The 14,460-nt window shown below is 42.4% G+C and overlaps 1 protein-coding gene across 1 annotated transcript; it reads right to left on the bottom strand.

Moving 5' to 3' along the window:
• Positions 1-7,291: 7,291 nt before the first annotated feature.
• Positions 7,292-10,087, bottom strand: LOC125522952 (serine carboxypeptidase-like 51). The gene is made up of 12 exons (XM_048687992.1): positions 9,906-10,087; positions 9,726-9,820; positions 9,541-9,648; positions 9,194-9,440; positions 9,014-9,057; positions 8,832-8,899; positions 8,593-8,698; positions 8,216-8,452; positions 8,073-8,123; positions 7,944-7,996; positions 7,703-7,841; positions 7,292-7,556 (listed from the first exon to the last, which is right to left on the bottom strand). Exons 1-12 carry the CDS (start codon positions 10,036-10,038, stop codon positions 7,488-7,490), a joined length of 1,350 nt encoding a protein of 449 aa, XP_048543949.1. The 5' UTR covers positions 10,039-10,087; the 3' UTR covers positions 7,292-7,487.
• Between the last annotated feature and the right edge of the window lie 4,373 nt (positions 10,088-14,460).

The following is a 14,460-nucleotide window of genomic DNA, read 5'->3' on the forward strand; positions in this document are numbered from 1 at the left end:
AATTGATGCGGACGAGATTAAACCGAAGTGGCTTGCCCTAGGGCGGGTTCTGACGATGAAAAGTTTTAGCCAGAGTGCCCTGATCGCGGAGATGAAGGCGGCGTGGAATCCTTCCCAACCGGTGGTTTGGAGAAGGATCAAAGCAAACCTCTTTTCTATTCAATTCAGCTGTCTGGCGGACTGGAATAAGGCCATGCATCAGGGGCCTTGGGATTTTCACGGTATGGCTTTGCTCATGGCCGAGTATGATGGATTTACAAAACCAGAGAGAATAAAGTTAGACAGGTTGGAAACTTGGTGCCAGATTCACAGGTTGCCGGATGGAGTTCTGAAGAGTAAGAGTGCTTTACATAATCTAGCTAGCAGAGTTGGCTTGGTGGAGGAAGTTCAGGTTACATTACCGAATGATTTCATTGGCGAATTCATCAGGGCAAGAGTGAGATTGGATGTAAACAAAAAGTTGACTAGGGCAGTTGGAATCACAAAGGCAGGTTCGAATCCTGCCGACCACGCCCTTTTTTTCCTTTCGTTTTCCTCTTGTTTCCCTATGCTTGTTTCTTTTTTTTGAACACTTCCCTATGCTTGTTTCTAACCAGACGAATGGTCTCCACCAATTGTTATCTTGGAGGATGTTGTTTTGTTCTAGAAGCGTACCAAACAGAATCACCATTTCTAGATTCTGTTTTTTTTATTTAAGTTATGAAACGGGATCGACAGCCGCCGAACGTTTATTTTATTTTCACATTTTAAGTCATGCACTTTTACTACAAATTGTGAACATTAAAAATAAATGTAAACATTAAAAATAATTGTAAACATTTTCTTACAATCCTTGAACATTTTTAAAAATTCATGAATATTTTTTAAGTTTTAAAAACATCCTTTGAACATTTCTTAATTTTGCAAACTTTATTTCAAATTTGTGAATATTTTTGAAATCCAAGATTTAAAAAAAACATTGAACATATTTTTATACTCATGGTTTTTAGTTTGTAATATTTTAAAAATCAGTGAGCATCTTTTGATTTAACGAACTTTAAAAGAAAAGATAGCCGGCCAATGGTACACACCTATGTTTGGTGGTCCCCTCTTTCACTTCCTTGCTTTTTATAAGATAGCAGTGGAGCTAAGTGAAAAAAATATACTAAGCGAGCGAGTGGACCAGGGAGCCGAGTTGAGCTAGCGGGAATTTCGTGGGGCGGCTCATGTGAATGTTATACAGGAATTTCATGGTTTCAGCGTTGAATAGGAGCTTCCAAGGGGCTTGCGAACCTTCCCCTAGGTCGCGAACCTAGGGTTCTCTAGTCCTCCGGCGGCGCGACCGCCGTGAGTTCCTTCGAGACCCGATCGACACTCCGTCGATTGGCTTCTTTTTGCTCGAGCACCTACCCGCTCCTCCTCTCTATCGTTTTCGCCCCCCAAGTCAATCTGGTCTACTAGGGAGACCTTGAGCGATCATGGCGGAGGGGCAGGGGAGCGGATCGGGCACCCAGGAACAGGAAGACGATATCAGCAGGCTGCTTGAGAGAATTGAACCTAGAGGAAGATGAAGCAGATGACCTAGTCTGGGAAGATGACATTCATGCGGAAGAGATTAAACCGAAGTGGCTTGCCCTAGGGCGGGTTCTGACGATGAAAAGTTTTAGCCAGAGTGCCCTGATCGCGGAGATGAAGGCGGCGTGGAATCCTTCCCAACCGGTGGTTTGGAGAAGGATCAAAGCAAACCTCTTTTCTATTCAATTCAGCTGTCTGGCAGACTGGAATAAGGCCATGCATCAGGGGCCTTGGGATTTTCACGGTATGGCTTTGCTCATGGCCGAGTATGATGGATTTACAAAACCAGAGAGAATAAAGTTAGACAGGTTGGAAACTTGGTGCCAGATTCACAGGTTGCCGGATGGAGTTCTGAAGAGTAAGAGTGCTTTACATAATCTAGCTAGCAGAGTTGGCTTGGTGGAGGAAGTTCAGGTTACATTACCGAATGGTTTCATTGGTGAATTCATCAGGGCAAGAGTGAGATTGGATGTAAACAAAAAGTTGACTAGGGCAGTTGGAATCACAAAGGGAGGTGAGACAGAGAAGTACCTAGTGAAGTTTGAGAAACTTTCAACGTTTTGCCACGCTTGTGGTTTTATGGGCCACTGGCATGAAGAATGTGGTTCTGGGGAACATGATCAATCTAAATTTGAATGGGGGAGCTTCCTGTTGGCAGCAAGAAGAGGAAGAGGTGGTGGCCGAGGTGGTCGAGGCCCTGCGAATAGACAGAAAGAGGGAGAAGAAAATCAAGGTGGGCGGGGCCGAGGATCTGGACATGGGTTTGGAAGAGGCCGGGGCACAAACAGCCAATTCAACCCACCTGATCCAAGTAATGGAGGTAACTATGACAGGCCATGGAGATATAATTATAATCACATGGAAGGAGCGGAAGAAGGAGGGAGGATAGGTGATGAGATTGTTCAAGCATCGACTCAGGATGTAAGAGTTAATGTGGAGTCTGATAACGTCCTGGGAACGAGACTAACAGCAGATAGCAATTCTGTAGCCTTATCTGGAGGTAAAACAAATATGGTTTCAGACCTAAAATCTGCTATAATTCCCTTTGCTGGGAGTAGTTCAGAGAAGGCCCCGGAGATGGCCACCATTGCACCAAAAATAAATCTATTTGGGGGAGATGCACAAGACGAAGAGAGGGAGATGGAGCCATCAAACACACCTCAGAAAAACTCGAACATGAAAAAGTTTAAGGACAAGGATGGGCTAGCGGTGGACAGTAATAAACACCAAGAAAATACATCGGCGACGTCCCGCGAGGACGATTGCCGGACGCAATGAAACTACTATCTTGGAACTGCCGGGGGCTTGGGAACGAACCGGCAGTTCGAGCTTTGTTGGACGTCCAGCGAAGCACATGTCCCGACGTGATGTTTCTATCGGAGACTCACATGGATAGTTTTCCAGCTGAATGCTTGAGGAGACGTTTAAAGATGGATCAGAAAATGGTGTGTACTAGCAATGGGAGAAGTGGAGGTCTGATTCTGCTGTGGCGTAATGGAATAACGGTCCAAAGACTTGGACTAGACCCAATGTTCATAGATGTTCAGATCACGTGTGATAATAATACGTGGCGATTTATTGGTATGTATGAAGAATTCCGCTGGGCAAACAAACACTTGACATGGGGTCGAATGCGAGATCTATATCAGAGCAATAATAATCTTCCATGGTTGATGATGGGAGACCTCAATGAGATCCTTTTCTTGCATGAGAAGGAGGGGGGTAACCCATGGCCCCCACAATATATGATAGCTTTTCAACAGGCAATCGATGACTGCAGGTTACATGATATGGGGTATATTGGAGATATTTTTACATGGAGAAGAGGGAGAATTAGAGAAAGACTGGATAGAGGCCTAATCAACAATGAATGGGCTAGCCTGTTCCCTAATGCTGGTGTAGAGCATTGTAACTTCAATCATTCAGACCATCGACCCTTGTTGCTGAACATAGAATTTTATGTTAACCAAGGAGTTGCAAATGGTGGTCCTAAGAGGTTTGAAGCGTGATGGTTGAGAGAAGCGCAGTTCCCGGACTTGGTAACAAAAACATGGGAAAGTTTGAAGAACGACCCAGCGTCACCGGGGGTGTTCGAGAAGCTTACAAAAATGCATTCGGTCTTTCATGATTGGGACCGGCGTGTTCTGAAAAAACCAAAGAAAAGGTTAAGAAAAGCCCAACGTGAGTTAGAGAGGGTCATTTCAGGGCCTATGACTGATGAAAATGAGACGAAGAGGAAGGAGCTTGCAGAATTGGTGGAGTATTTACTGGAGTTGGAGGAAATTCATAGTATGCAAAGATCACGAGTGGATTGGCTTAAGTTTGGTGACAGAAACACAACTTTTTTTCAAGCGTTTGCAGCAGCGAGGCGTAAAAAGAATTTTATTAAAAAATTGAAAGATGCCAGTGGCGATATAATAGAGAATGTGGATGAGTTGAATTCTCATATCCAGAGCTACTTTGAGGGGCTGTTCACCTCAGAGGTATTTGACACGGACCAGGCGTTGTTGCAAAAGGTACAGCCTAAGGTAACAACTCAGATGAATGACATGTTGATGGCCCCGTTTACTTCTGATGATGTTCGTAAAGCGGTGTATAGTATTGGGGATTTGAAGGCACCGGGTCCTGACGGACTACATGCGATATTTTTTAAAAAGTATTGGCACATTATTGGGGAGGATATTACTGCTGCTGTACTACATGCTATCAACTCAAAACATATTCCACAAGAGTGGAACGATACATCTATAGTATTGATCCCTAAGGTGGATTCCCCAGATGTGATCACTCAATACCGTCCAATCAGCCTTTGCAATGGTCTGTACAAGATAATATCTAAGATGCTTTCTAGTCGTTTGAAAAGTATTCTGCCAGATATAATATCTCCAACCCAAAGTGCATTTGTTCCTGGTAGAATGATAACTGACAATATTCTAGTGGCTTATGAGTGCATTCATAAAATTAAGAACACTAGGAATACTCAGGCTGGTCTGTGTGCAGTCAAATTGGACATGCATAAAGCTTATGACAGAGTTGAGTGGGTTTTCCTGAGGAACATGATGAAAAGGCTGGGTTTTGCTGATCGGTGGATAGATCTTATAATGGAATGTGTGAGCTCAGTAAGATACAGGGTTCGTTTTAATTCACAAGAAACATAGATGTTTATTCCGTGGAGGGGAATTCGGCAAGGTGACCCTTTATCACCTTACCTCTTTCTAATTTGTGCTGAGGGTATTTCTAGCATTTTGCAGTATGAAGAAGAAGTTAGTGGCATTGATGGGATAAGAGTGTGCAGGAATGCACCGTCAGTTTCACACCTTTTATTTGCTGACGATTCTCTAATTCTCATGCGGGCAGATATGTTAAATGCAACTTCCTTACGGCAAGTGTTGGAGACTTATTGTGCAAATTCGGGACAGTTGGTAAGTGTTGGGAAATCAAGCATTTTCTTTAGTCCAAATACTCTGTTGCAAACAAAAGATGAAATATGCCAGGAGCTAAATATTACAAACCAGGCTCTCACAGATAAATATCTTGGTCTACCTGCTATGGTAGGTGCAGATCGGATTGATTGTTTTGAACACTTTTGTGAGAAGATTAAGAAACTCTTGAAAGGGTGGATGGAGAAGCAACTCTCTACAGGGGTAAGGAAATTTTATTAAAAGCAGTAGCTCAATCCATCCCTGTGTTTGCCATGTCAGTTTTTTGCCTACCAAAAGGAGTTTGCAAATATATCATGGATGTCATTGCTCAATATTGGTGGGGAGATGATGAGGAAAATAAAAAAATGCATTGGTTCTCTTGGTGGAAACTTTGTATACCAAAGTGTGATGGGGGTTTGGGTTTTTGTGACCTACACTCTTTCAACTTGGCGCTCCTTGCAAAACAGTGTTGGAGATTGATTATAAATTCGGAGTCTTTTTGTGCTCGAATTTTGAAGGCGAAATATTACCCCGATGCAGATTTGCTGCATGCTGGGCCAAAAACTGGGTCTTCATTCACATGGCAGAGCCTGGTAGCAGGTCTAACTACTTTTAAAAGAGGGTATATTTGGCGAATCGGATCGGGTGAGAATGTAAGCATATGGAATGATCCATGGATTCCCTTCAGCCCGGACAGGAGAGTTATAACTCCTCGGGGACAGATCCTAATCTCACGAGTGGTAGAGCTAATTGATCCAGTTACATTGCAGTGGGATGAACAATTGATACGGGATATTTTTTATCCTGTGGACACTACTAGAATTCTGCAAATACCGCTCAATTTCTAAGCTTTTGAGGACTTTATTGCATGGCATCTAACAAAGCATGGGAGATTTACGGTTAAGAGTGCATACCATGAACAATGGTCGCATAAGTATAGAGGTCAATATCTCCCAAGCTCATCGTCTAGTAGTACCATGCAAGCTGCGATCTGGAAGAAGCTATGGGAGCTTCAAGTGCCACGGAAAATTCAAATCTTCTGTTGGCGGGCATTGAGAGGAATTGTTCCAGTTAAATCCATTCTCGCTAATAGACATACCTGTTGATGGTGCATGCCCAGTGTGTCATCAGGGGGCGGAAGATCTGCGTCACATGCTGTTCCAATGCGATTTAGCAAAGAGCCTATGGGCCGGGCTGGGTCTATCAGAGCATATTGACTTCGCTTTACAAGTAGACAGATCGGGGTCGGTGATCCTGGAGTTTCTGCTGTTGGAGTCAGACCAACCTCTGATAATGATGTCAAATGTGAAGAAAACGGAGGTGATAGCGACCGGATGCTGGTACCTCTGGTGGCTGCGTCGACGACACACTCATCATGACTCTATTCCTCCTATCTTCAGGTGGCACATGTCTATTCTCGCAATAGTGAAAAAATGTACAAACTCTGTGATGCAGAAAGCGACTTTAATGGAGCATAAGTGGAAGAGACCAGAGCCAAGGTTCATAAAACTTAATGTTGATGCTTCATTCCATGCGGATGAGGGAGCAGGCTCTGTTGCAGGTGTGCTACGAGATGATAGAGGGAATTTCATTGCAGGGTTTTGTAAATATATATCACTGGCAGCAGATGTTGTGACTATTGAAGCAATGGCATTGCGGGATGGATTAATTCTGGCGAACTCCTTGGGTTTCAACAGAGTAGAAGCGGAGTCGGACTCGTTGAACGTCATCAACTGTTGTCGAGGACAAGATCAATGGTGGGATGCAGCTGCAGCGATCTTCGCCGAGTGCATAGACTTATCAACGTCAATAGAAAAGGTCATCTTCTCTCATTGTTTTCGCGAAGCAAATTCAGTTGCGCATGAGCTAGCAAAGTTTAGTTTTTGTAATAAATGTGATGACAATTGGACTAACGAACCTCCTGAGTTATTAGTTAGCCAATTGGTGAACGATGTAACTACCGTTTAAGTTCAATAAAGCTAGCCATGATGGCCCCCCCCCCCCCCCCTCCCCCCCCAAAAAAAGGGGCTTGCACAATGACCACTGACTAACACTGACTCCAAAATTTGCAAGGACACCACAACCAGGCACCAATCAAACCCACTCCCCTCTTAGAACAAATACAGTCTCTATCAGCTCCCAACATGATATAGGAATGGAAAAAAACACAATCATAACATAATTAATACACAAAGCGCAACGCAGATAAAACCGAAATGAAACAATCGACCGCAATAACCTGTAAGAGAAACAGTGCTTTTGACAGTCAGGTCTCCACTGCGCGGACTGTATGCAATAAGTCTTGATTTTTGATTATATTTATACCCTCTCACCGAAAAGTAACACAGCTGCACCACAGCACCAGTACCGTCTGTTATAAGGTCAAACAGATGTCTCTCTTTTCCCATAAATGCCCGCCATGTTAACTGTGGAAAGAAAAAAAGAAAAACAAATTCTTTCTTCTGTTGGTGTCAGGCTGGGTGGTGTGTCGTCTTCTTCCTCTTCTTCTTTCTACCGAGCAGGAGATTGTGTAATGTCACCCAGCATCTCGAGTGCAGGGCAAGGGTTGTCGATCGGTACCTATCAGAGGAAATGGTCCAGCATTATAGGGATTTTAGCCACCATGGACATTCGACAGGCAGCATATATAGCAGTACACCTGCCTGACCCCATAAGGTGCTTAGGTATTTGATGAAAGCGCAAGCGCAAGTGTTGTGATGGATTACCATGTGCCCGGATCCGAGTATCCAGTAGAATTTCAGGTTCTTGTACGACTTGACGAAGGCCTGGGTGCCGGCCGCCTCACCGCCCTTGCAGTAGACCGGCTTCCTGGGCGCGTCCGTGAACTTCTTCAGGCCTTTCCACCTGACGACAACATGTACACATGCATCAACGGATAAGCTCACTTGTCCTTACAAACACACATACACAGAAGTGTATTCTGCACAGGTGAGTTGCAGCAATTACTTGAGCTTCTGGACCCAGTCCAGTGTTCCCTTGGTTGCGCAGATGAGATCGAGCTGCAAGAACCAACGTTGATTAGTTGGATCTCATTACAAATGCGTGTGAGCTTGAGCTTGGGTCTTTCACCCATACCTGTCCGCTGTAGATGGTCACCTCCACGCCAAGTTTCAGGAGCTCGTCAACCTGCATACATCCATCATCACTCACATCAGGTTAATGAATTGAACCATTAGCTAGGAGAATATAAACAATGAATGAATCAATCAATGAATTACCTCGTGGATTCTAGGATTCATGAAGTTGCCTCTGAGGGCCTCGAACACGTCGCCCGACTGCTCTCCCCAGGTGAAGTTTCGGGGGACGATGCCGAGCTTGGCCTTGACCTCGGTGTTCATGAGGCCGCCGAGGCCGCCTTCCCTCGTCGCCTTGGAGCTCAGGTAGCCCGCGTACCCCACCTTTCTCACGGCCGCCGCGTCCGCCGCCGAGTTGTCCTTGAGGATGTTGTAGAAGTTCTGCCACGCCCACACGATCAAGCCCCACGATGTATCAAAACTTAGAACCCAAAGCTCAGGTAGCTCGTGTACCCCACCTTCCTCGGGGACGGAGGAAGAAGAGAGACAGAGATCAGGAAAGGAATATGAACTGTGCGTACGACGTTGTTGCTGTGCTGGTGGACGGCCGACTCGAGCTTCGCCCACGACGTCTCGGCCGCCGCGTACTGCTTCGCCTTGAGCTGCGCCTTGATCTGCTGCGCCAGGCTGCGTAAGTACGTGTCACTCAGTTAACTGCTTTTTTGGGTACGTGGTAACATACTCTTCGTCGTTAGTTAAGTAGAGATCAAAAGTGAAGGCATTGAAGATAGATAATCGTGAAGAAATGGAAGGGTTTAACCTATCGCATTGCTGCAGTCCGTTCTCGTCGATACGGGACAATTGGTACAGCAACGGCCCCCACGACAACTGCATCCAGTAAACCGATCCACAAGAATCCAGTAAATATATAGGAGTAATTCTGTTAATTAGTTACTCGATCGATTTTTGCAAGCACAGCTATCTCTCATCACTTAGACTTACCACGGAGTCCTCGGGTGAAATCCAGCTATCACCGAGGGCCACACCTGCATGGTTCGTGGTAGTACGTACAACAATTAATATTCACCAAAAATCAGTTAATGGATTACCATTAGATTAGATGCATGATGGGCTAGCTCGTTAATCATCAATTAATGGATTTGCTAAAGATATTGGCTGTACCTCCAAGCTTGGCGTGGAGGCGTCCTTGGCGGATGGCCTTGAGCGCGGCGAGGGCGGTGGTGACGGCGAACTTGCCGCCGTAGGACTCGGCCACGATGTAGAGTGGGCTCCCCTGCAGCCGCGTCTTGTGACGGTAGAGCTCGATGAGCAGCGCCGTCAGGTCGCCCGCCGCCTCGGCGTCCGTGCGCGCCATCAGCCTCTGGTTGCCGCCCTCCACGAAGCTGAACCCCGTGCCCACGGGGTTGTCCTGCACGGCCCACCTCAGCATCAGAATTCAGAGATCAACCGGCCATCGCCATTGCCCGGCCGCACGCGAGGAGGAAGAAGAAGAAGAAGAGAGTACTTACTACGAAGAGGAGGTCGGCCTTGCTGAGCCAGGTCGTGGCGCGGGGCTTGAGGTCTGCGTCCAGTGGCCCGATCTCCATGAAGTTGCCGTAGCCCGTCCCCGACCCGCCCTGCAATGCATGCCATGCCAGATTGAATTACTAGCATGGAAGATACTCCATGGATTGCTTGATTAATTGGTACTCACCGGGCCGCCCTGCAGCCACAGCACGGTCGGCCATGGCGCCGTGCCGTTGTCCACGCGGTGGGGGCTGCGGTACAGCCACCAGAACATGTGCGCCTCTGCAGTTCAGTTGTTAACCACGCGGGCACCATGAGCAACCATGACCAGTGCAGTGCTGATTCAATTGGGAAGGAATTTTCTTACTTGGTCGGACTTCCACGTATCCCCACTCCTCCGACCCATCGGCGGTGCCGCCAGCGGCGGCGCTGGAGGGCAGGACGAGGAGGAGGATGACGAGAGCGGCGTAGGACGGCAGGAGCACCCTCGCCGCCGCCATTGTGGTTGTGACTGTCGCTGTGAGCTGTGTGGTGTGACAAGGACTCGTCTTGGACCGCAGGACGCACGCAGGAGGCCGTGTGATGCTGGATATATACTGTGGGGTGGGACCCAGGTTTGACTTTCAAAAAATCCTATGCGCACTACTCCCTCCGTTCCGAATTACTTGTCGCAGGTATGGATGTATTTAGATGTATTTTAGTTCTAGATACATCCATTTCTTCGACGAATAATTTGGAACGAAAGGAGTACATTTTTGAAATTGAAGGAGTATAGGGCTGTATCTTTATTATTAAACAAGAATATGTACATTGTTAATTTGGAATGAAAGGAGTACATTTTTGAAATTGAAGGAGTATAGGGCTGTATCTTTATTATTAAACAAGAATATGTACATTGTTGTTCGCACACAACCATTAATAATAAGAAAATAATTTAGAAAACAAGCATCAATCTAAAAAATCAAGCCATTAATACAACTAATTACATATGCAATTAATTAGTTCTATTTAAATAGAGATTTTTTAGCAAAATAAATTTAGAAATCAAGTCATTAATGTAATTAATTAATGAAAATAATATCTGATGAATATTTGTTTGGAAAGGTTTCCCAGCGAACATGCGAATTGTCATTCGATTATTTGCCGTGAATCGCGACACAAGACTTGCACCACATCAGCTTTCCAGACTCGTTAACTATAGACATCATCCTATCGAGCGTCCAATCTTTTTTTCTCTTCACATAAAAAGAGAGCAACGTGGGGGTCTCAGGGGGTGTTTGTTTCCAGAGACTTTTTTGTGTAGGGACTAGAAAAAGTACTTTTTAGAGATTTTTTTATCAAACGGGAGGGACTTTTTAGAAACTAAACAAGTCATTTGGGACTAAATGATGAAGAATCTCAAGGAGAGTCTTTTTGGGACTTTTTGAGACTTTTCCAACAATGCCCCTCCATGCATCCATTGGCCCACCATCCCATGGTGTTGTTTGATTGTTATTTTTCTATATACTAGGGGCAACATGGTCATTTAATAACCTCTAGGAAGGGACTAGTGACTTTTTAGTCTCTGAAAACAAACATGAAGGGACTTTTTAGGGACTAGGGACTTTTTAGTTGGACTAGGGACTAGAAAAAGTCCTAGGACTAGAGAACCAAACACAATCTCAAACTCACAACCTCCCACACAGTGGCAGAGCTTGGCTCAGAAAGCTGGGCGGGGTGGCTGTAGAAATTAATTATAGGGATTATATTTCATTGCCCAAAAATATGTATGCACTGTAGAAAACCGTATGGGCTGGATGGGCCACGGCCCATTCGGCCTTGCTGTAGCTCTGCCACTGCTCCCACTGGAGTGGCGACATCCTTGCCACTTGGACTGAAGCGGTTTTGTGAACATACTATACGCTTAAATAGCTTTATGTATTTGATGCTAATTTCCTTTAAATTCGTTATTCATTTAAAAAACAAAAATCCCAATTTTTTTTTTCATTTTTGGAAAAACAAAAATCCCTATTTTTTAGAGGGAAAATTTCCTAAACTTGCTATGTAGTAGCATGTCAATTTCTTTTTGCAAACCATGACATTTTTTGTCTTCCAACACATGGCAATTTTTAGTGCTTTCTGTATTGCCCCCATGGCGAGCTTTCAGAAATTTTATCACATATTCACTTGCAAACTGTGAAATTAAAAAATTTGTTTGTGTTGTTTAAAAATAGTTGGAAATTGAAAAATTCATTAGAACTCCTATTTTTTTGGAATTTTTATTCCAAAATTTTAAAAACTGTTCGTATTTTTAAAATTTTGTTCTTTTAAAAAATAGAATATCTATTTTTTTAGCTTTTCGAAAACATTCAGATACTCAAACATTATTTTCGTTTTAGAAATTGTTAACAATTTCCAAGAAATGTCTGAAAAATTTCAAAAAAAAATCAGATCTGCCGCTGCTATTAGTTCTTGAACTTTGACGTTTGTCATTGGTCACTTATAATCATTAGCTCTACTATAGTTGGTAACACACCTTCATGAATAGTGGGTCTCGGTTTCAGTTCCATCCGACGGCACCCCACCCAGCCTATTGGACGCAAAACACGTGAAATAGATGCTCCCCTCATTCATATATGGGTTTTCCTCTTTTATTTTTCTTTTTTTTCCATTTTTCTCTTCTAGGTATCGATTTTCTTTTGGTTCTCTTTTGTTTTTTACATTTCCTTTCTTTATAGTTTTCTACATTATAAATATTCTTTAAATTGAATATAATTCATGAATTCAAGAAAAAGATTATGAATTTAAAAAATATTCACAAATTTGAAAAATCTTTGCGAATTGAAAAAGTTTGAGGAAATAAATAAAAAGTGCATGAATGAAAAAAAAAGATCGTGCAAGTAAAAAAAAGGTGCATGGATAAAAAAATGTTCGCAAATTTGTAGAATGTTCACAAGCTTAAAAAATGCTTGTGAATTCATGAAAAATTGTGCAAATTTGACACCTTCGTCAGTAGTTGGTCTCGGTCTCAATTCCATGTGAAGGCACCCCACCCAGCCTATTGGATGCAAAACACGTCAAGTCAGTGCTCCCCGCAAACCAACTAGTGATTGGATGGTTAGAGGGATATTGGTATCCCCAGGCCACCAGGGTTCAAGTCTTGATACTCGCATTATTCCTGGATTTATTTCAGGATTTTCGGCGATGCGCTTTCAGTGGGAGGAGACGTTCCCGTCGACGATGAGGCGCTTACTGTGACTTTGTAAATCTCAAAATGATATGCTGGCTCAGTCTCTCGAAGGTGCTCATAGGGGTAGGGTGTGCGTGTGTGTGTTTATAGGGGTGAGTGTATGCGCGTATGTAAGAGCACTTGCGTTTGCACTGTGTTAAAAAAAATAGGTGCTCCCCTCATTCACATATGGGGGTTTCCCTTTTGTTTTTCCTTTTTCCCATCTAGGTATATATTTTATTTTGGTTCTCTTTTGTTTCTTACAGTTTTCTTTCTTTATATATTTTTACACTATAAATATTTTTAAATAAAATAGAATTCATGAATTCAAGAATTCAAGAAAAAGTTTGTGAATTAAAAATATTTGCAAATTTGAAAAACGTTTGTGAATTGAAAAAATTCAAGGAAATAAATAAAAATTTGATGAATAAAAAGAATTCACGAATTCAGAAAAAAGTTTTCATAAATAAAAAGAGATTCATGCATAATTTTTATTTCACAAATTCATAAAATGTTCATGAGTTTAAAAATGTTTGTGAATTTACAAAAATTCGTGCAAGTCAATAAAATACCATGAATTAAAAAATTTATGAATGTTCTTAAATTTGAAAATACTCAAAAAAATTAAAAATGTTAATGATTTGTAATTTGGTTAAAAAACAAAAAAAACCATGAACTAAAAAATGTTTGCGATACAAATTTTTTTGTTCAAGAATATGAAAAGTTGTTCCCCAGTTTTGAAAACTGATCGCAAATTCAAAAATTCTTGACGAATTATTTTGTTTTGTCAAAATACAAAAACAATTCTAGGAAAATAGAAGACAGGTGATTAAAAAACCAGCCAGAAACACTTCAGAAAACAAAAAAGGAAGGAGTGGAAAACAAGTGAAACACAAAGAAAAAACAAAAACAGAAAAAACACAGGAAACTAGTTGAAAACACAATGGAACAGAAAAATAGAAAGAAATACCAGTGAGAATACAACCCCCACCTCCCCCCCCCCCCCCCCCCCCCCGAATAAAACAAAAATAATCAGTAAAACAAATGGAAGCTTTCCGAAACCAGCGTGGAAGGTTCCCAAAACCGTTTCCACACAAAACGGACGCTTCACGGTTTAAAGGAACGCTTCGCGTTTTCTGGTGGGCTGCCCACTTATGGTATGTAGCAGTGAGCACTATGGTTCGCTAAATAGTACTAGCAAAAGGGCCCGTGCATTGCAAAGGAAGAAAAAAAATTCATAATCTTCAATGACCACGATCATAATTTTCTACATCACTGAGATAAACTATCACTGTCATTTTTGTAAAATCGTGACAATTTTTGAAAATCATATTTTTTTTAAACTCGTGAACATATTTGAAATCATGAATAGTTTGCAAATTAGTGAACATTTTTATAGATCTTCGAACATTTTCTTAAATTATGAACCTTTCTGAATTTCTGAACATTGTACACTATCTGCAAACATTTTTTTAATTGTGAATATTTCTCAAACATTTTTCTTGAATAGGCGAACATTACTAGAATTGGCGAACATTATTTTTGGAAATTGGTGGAACAATGTTTGAAATTCATGAACATTTTTTATTTAACAATGTTTTGAAATGCATGATCATTTTTTAATCAACAAACATTTTATGAATCAATAAACTATTTTGTAATTCACGGACATTTTTGAATGTTTTAGAATATTTTTCAATTTATGAACATTTTT

This window comes from Triticum urartu, chromosome 7 (genome assembly GCF_003073215.2).
Source record: "Triticum urartu cultivar G1812 chromosome 7, Tu2.1, whole genome shotgun sequence".
In the NCBI taxonomy this organism is placed as follows: Eukaryota; Viridiplantae; Streptophyta; class Magnoliopsida; order Poales; family Poaceae; genus Triticum; species Triticum urartu.

What these genes read in the sequence shown, in the direction of transcription:
- LOC125522952 (XM_048687992.1), bottom strand. Translation starts at nt 10,038, where the DNA reads ATGGCGGCGGCGAGGGTGCTCCTGCCGTCCTACGCCGCTCTCGTCATC. An exon ending in TGAATCCTAGAATCCACGAG is followed by an intron (nt 8,124 to 8,215) that starts GTAATTCATTGA and finishes GGATGTATGCAG; the next exon opens with GTTGACGAGCTCCTGAAACT. An exon ending in TGACCATCTACAGCGGACAG is followed by an intron (nt 7,997 to 8,072) that starts GTATGGGTGAAA and finishes TGGTTCTTGCAG; the next exon opens with CTCGATCTCATCTGCGCAAC.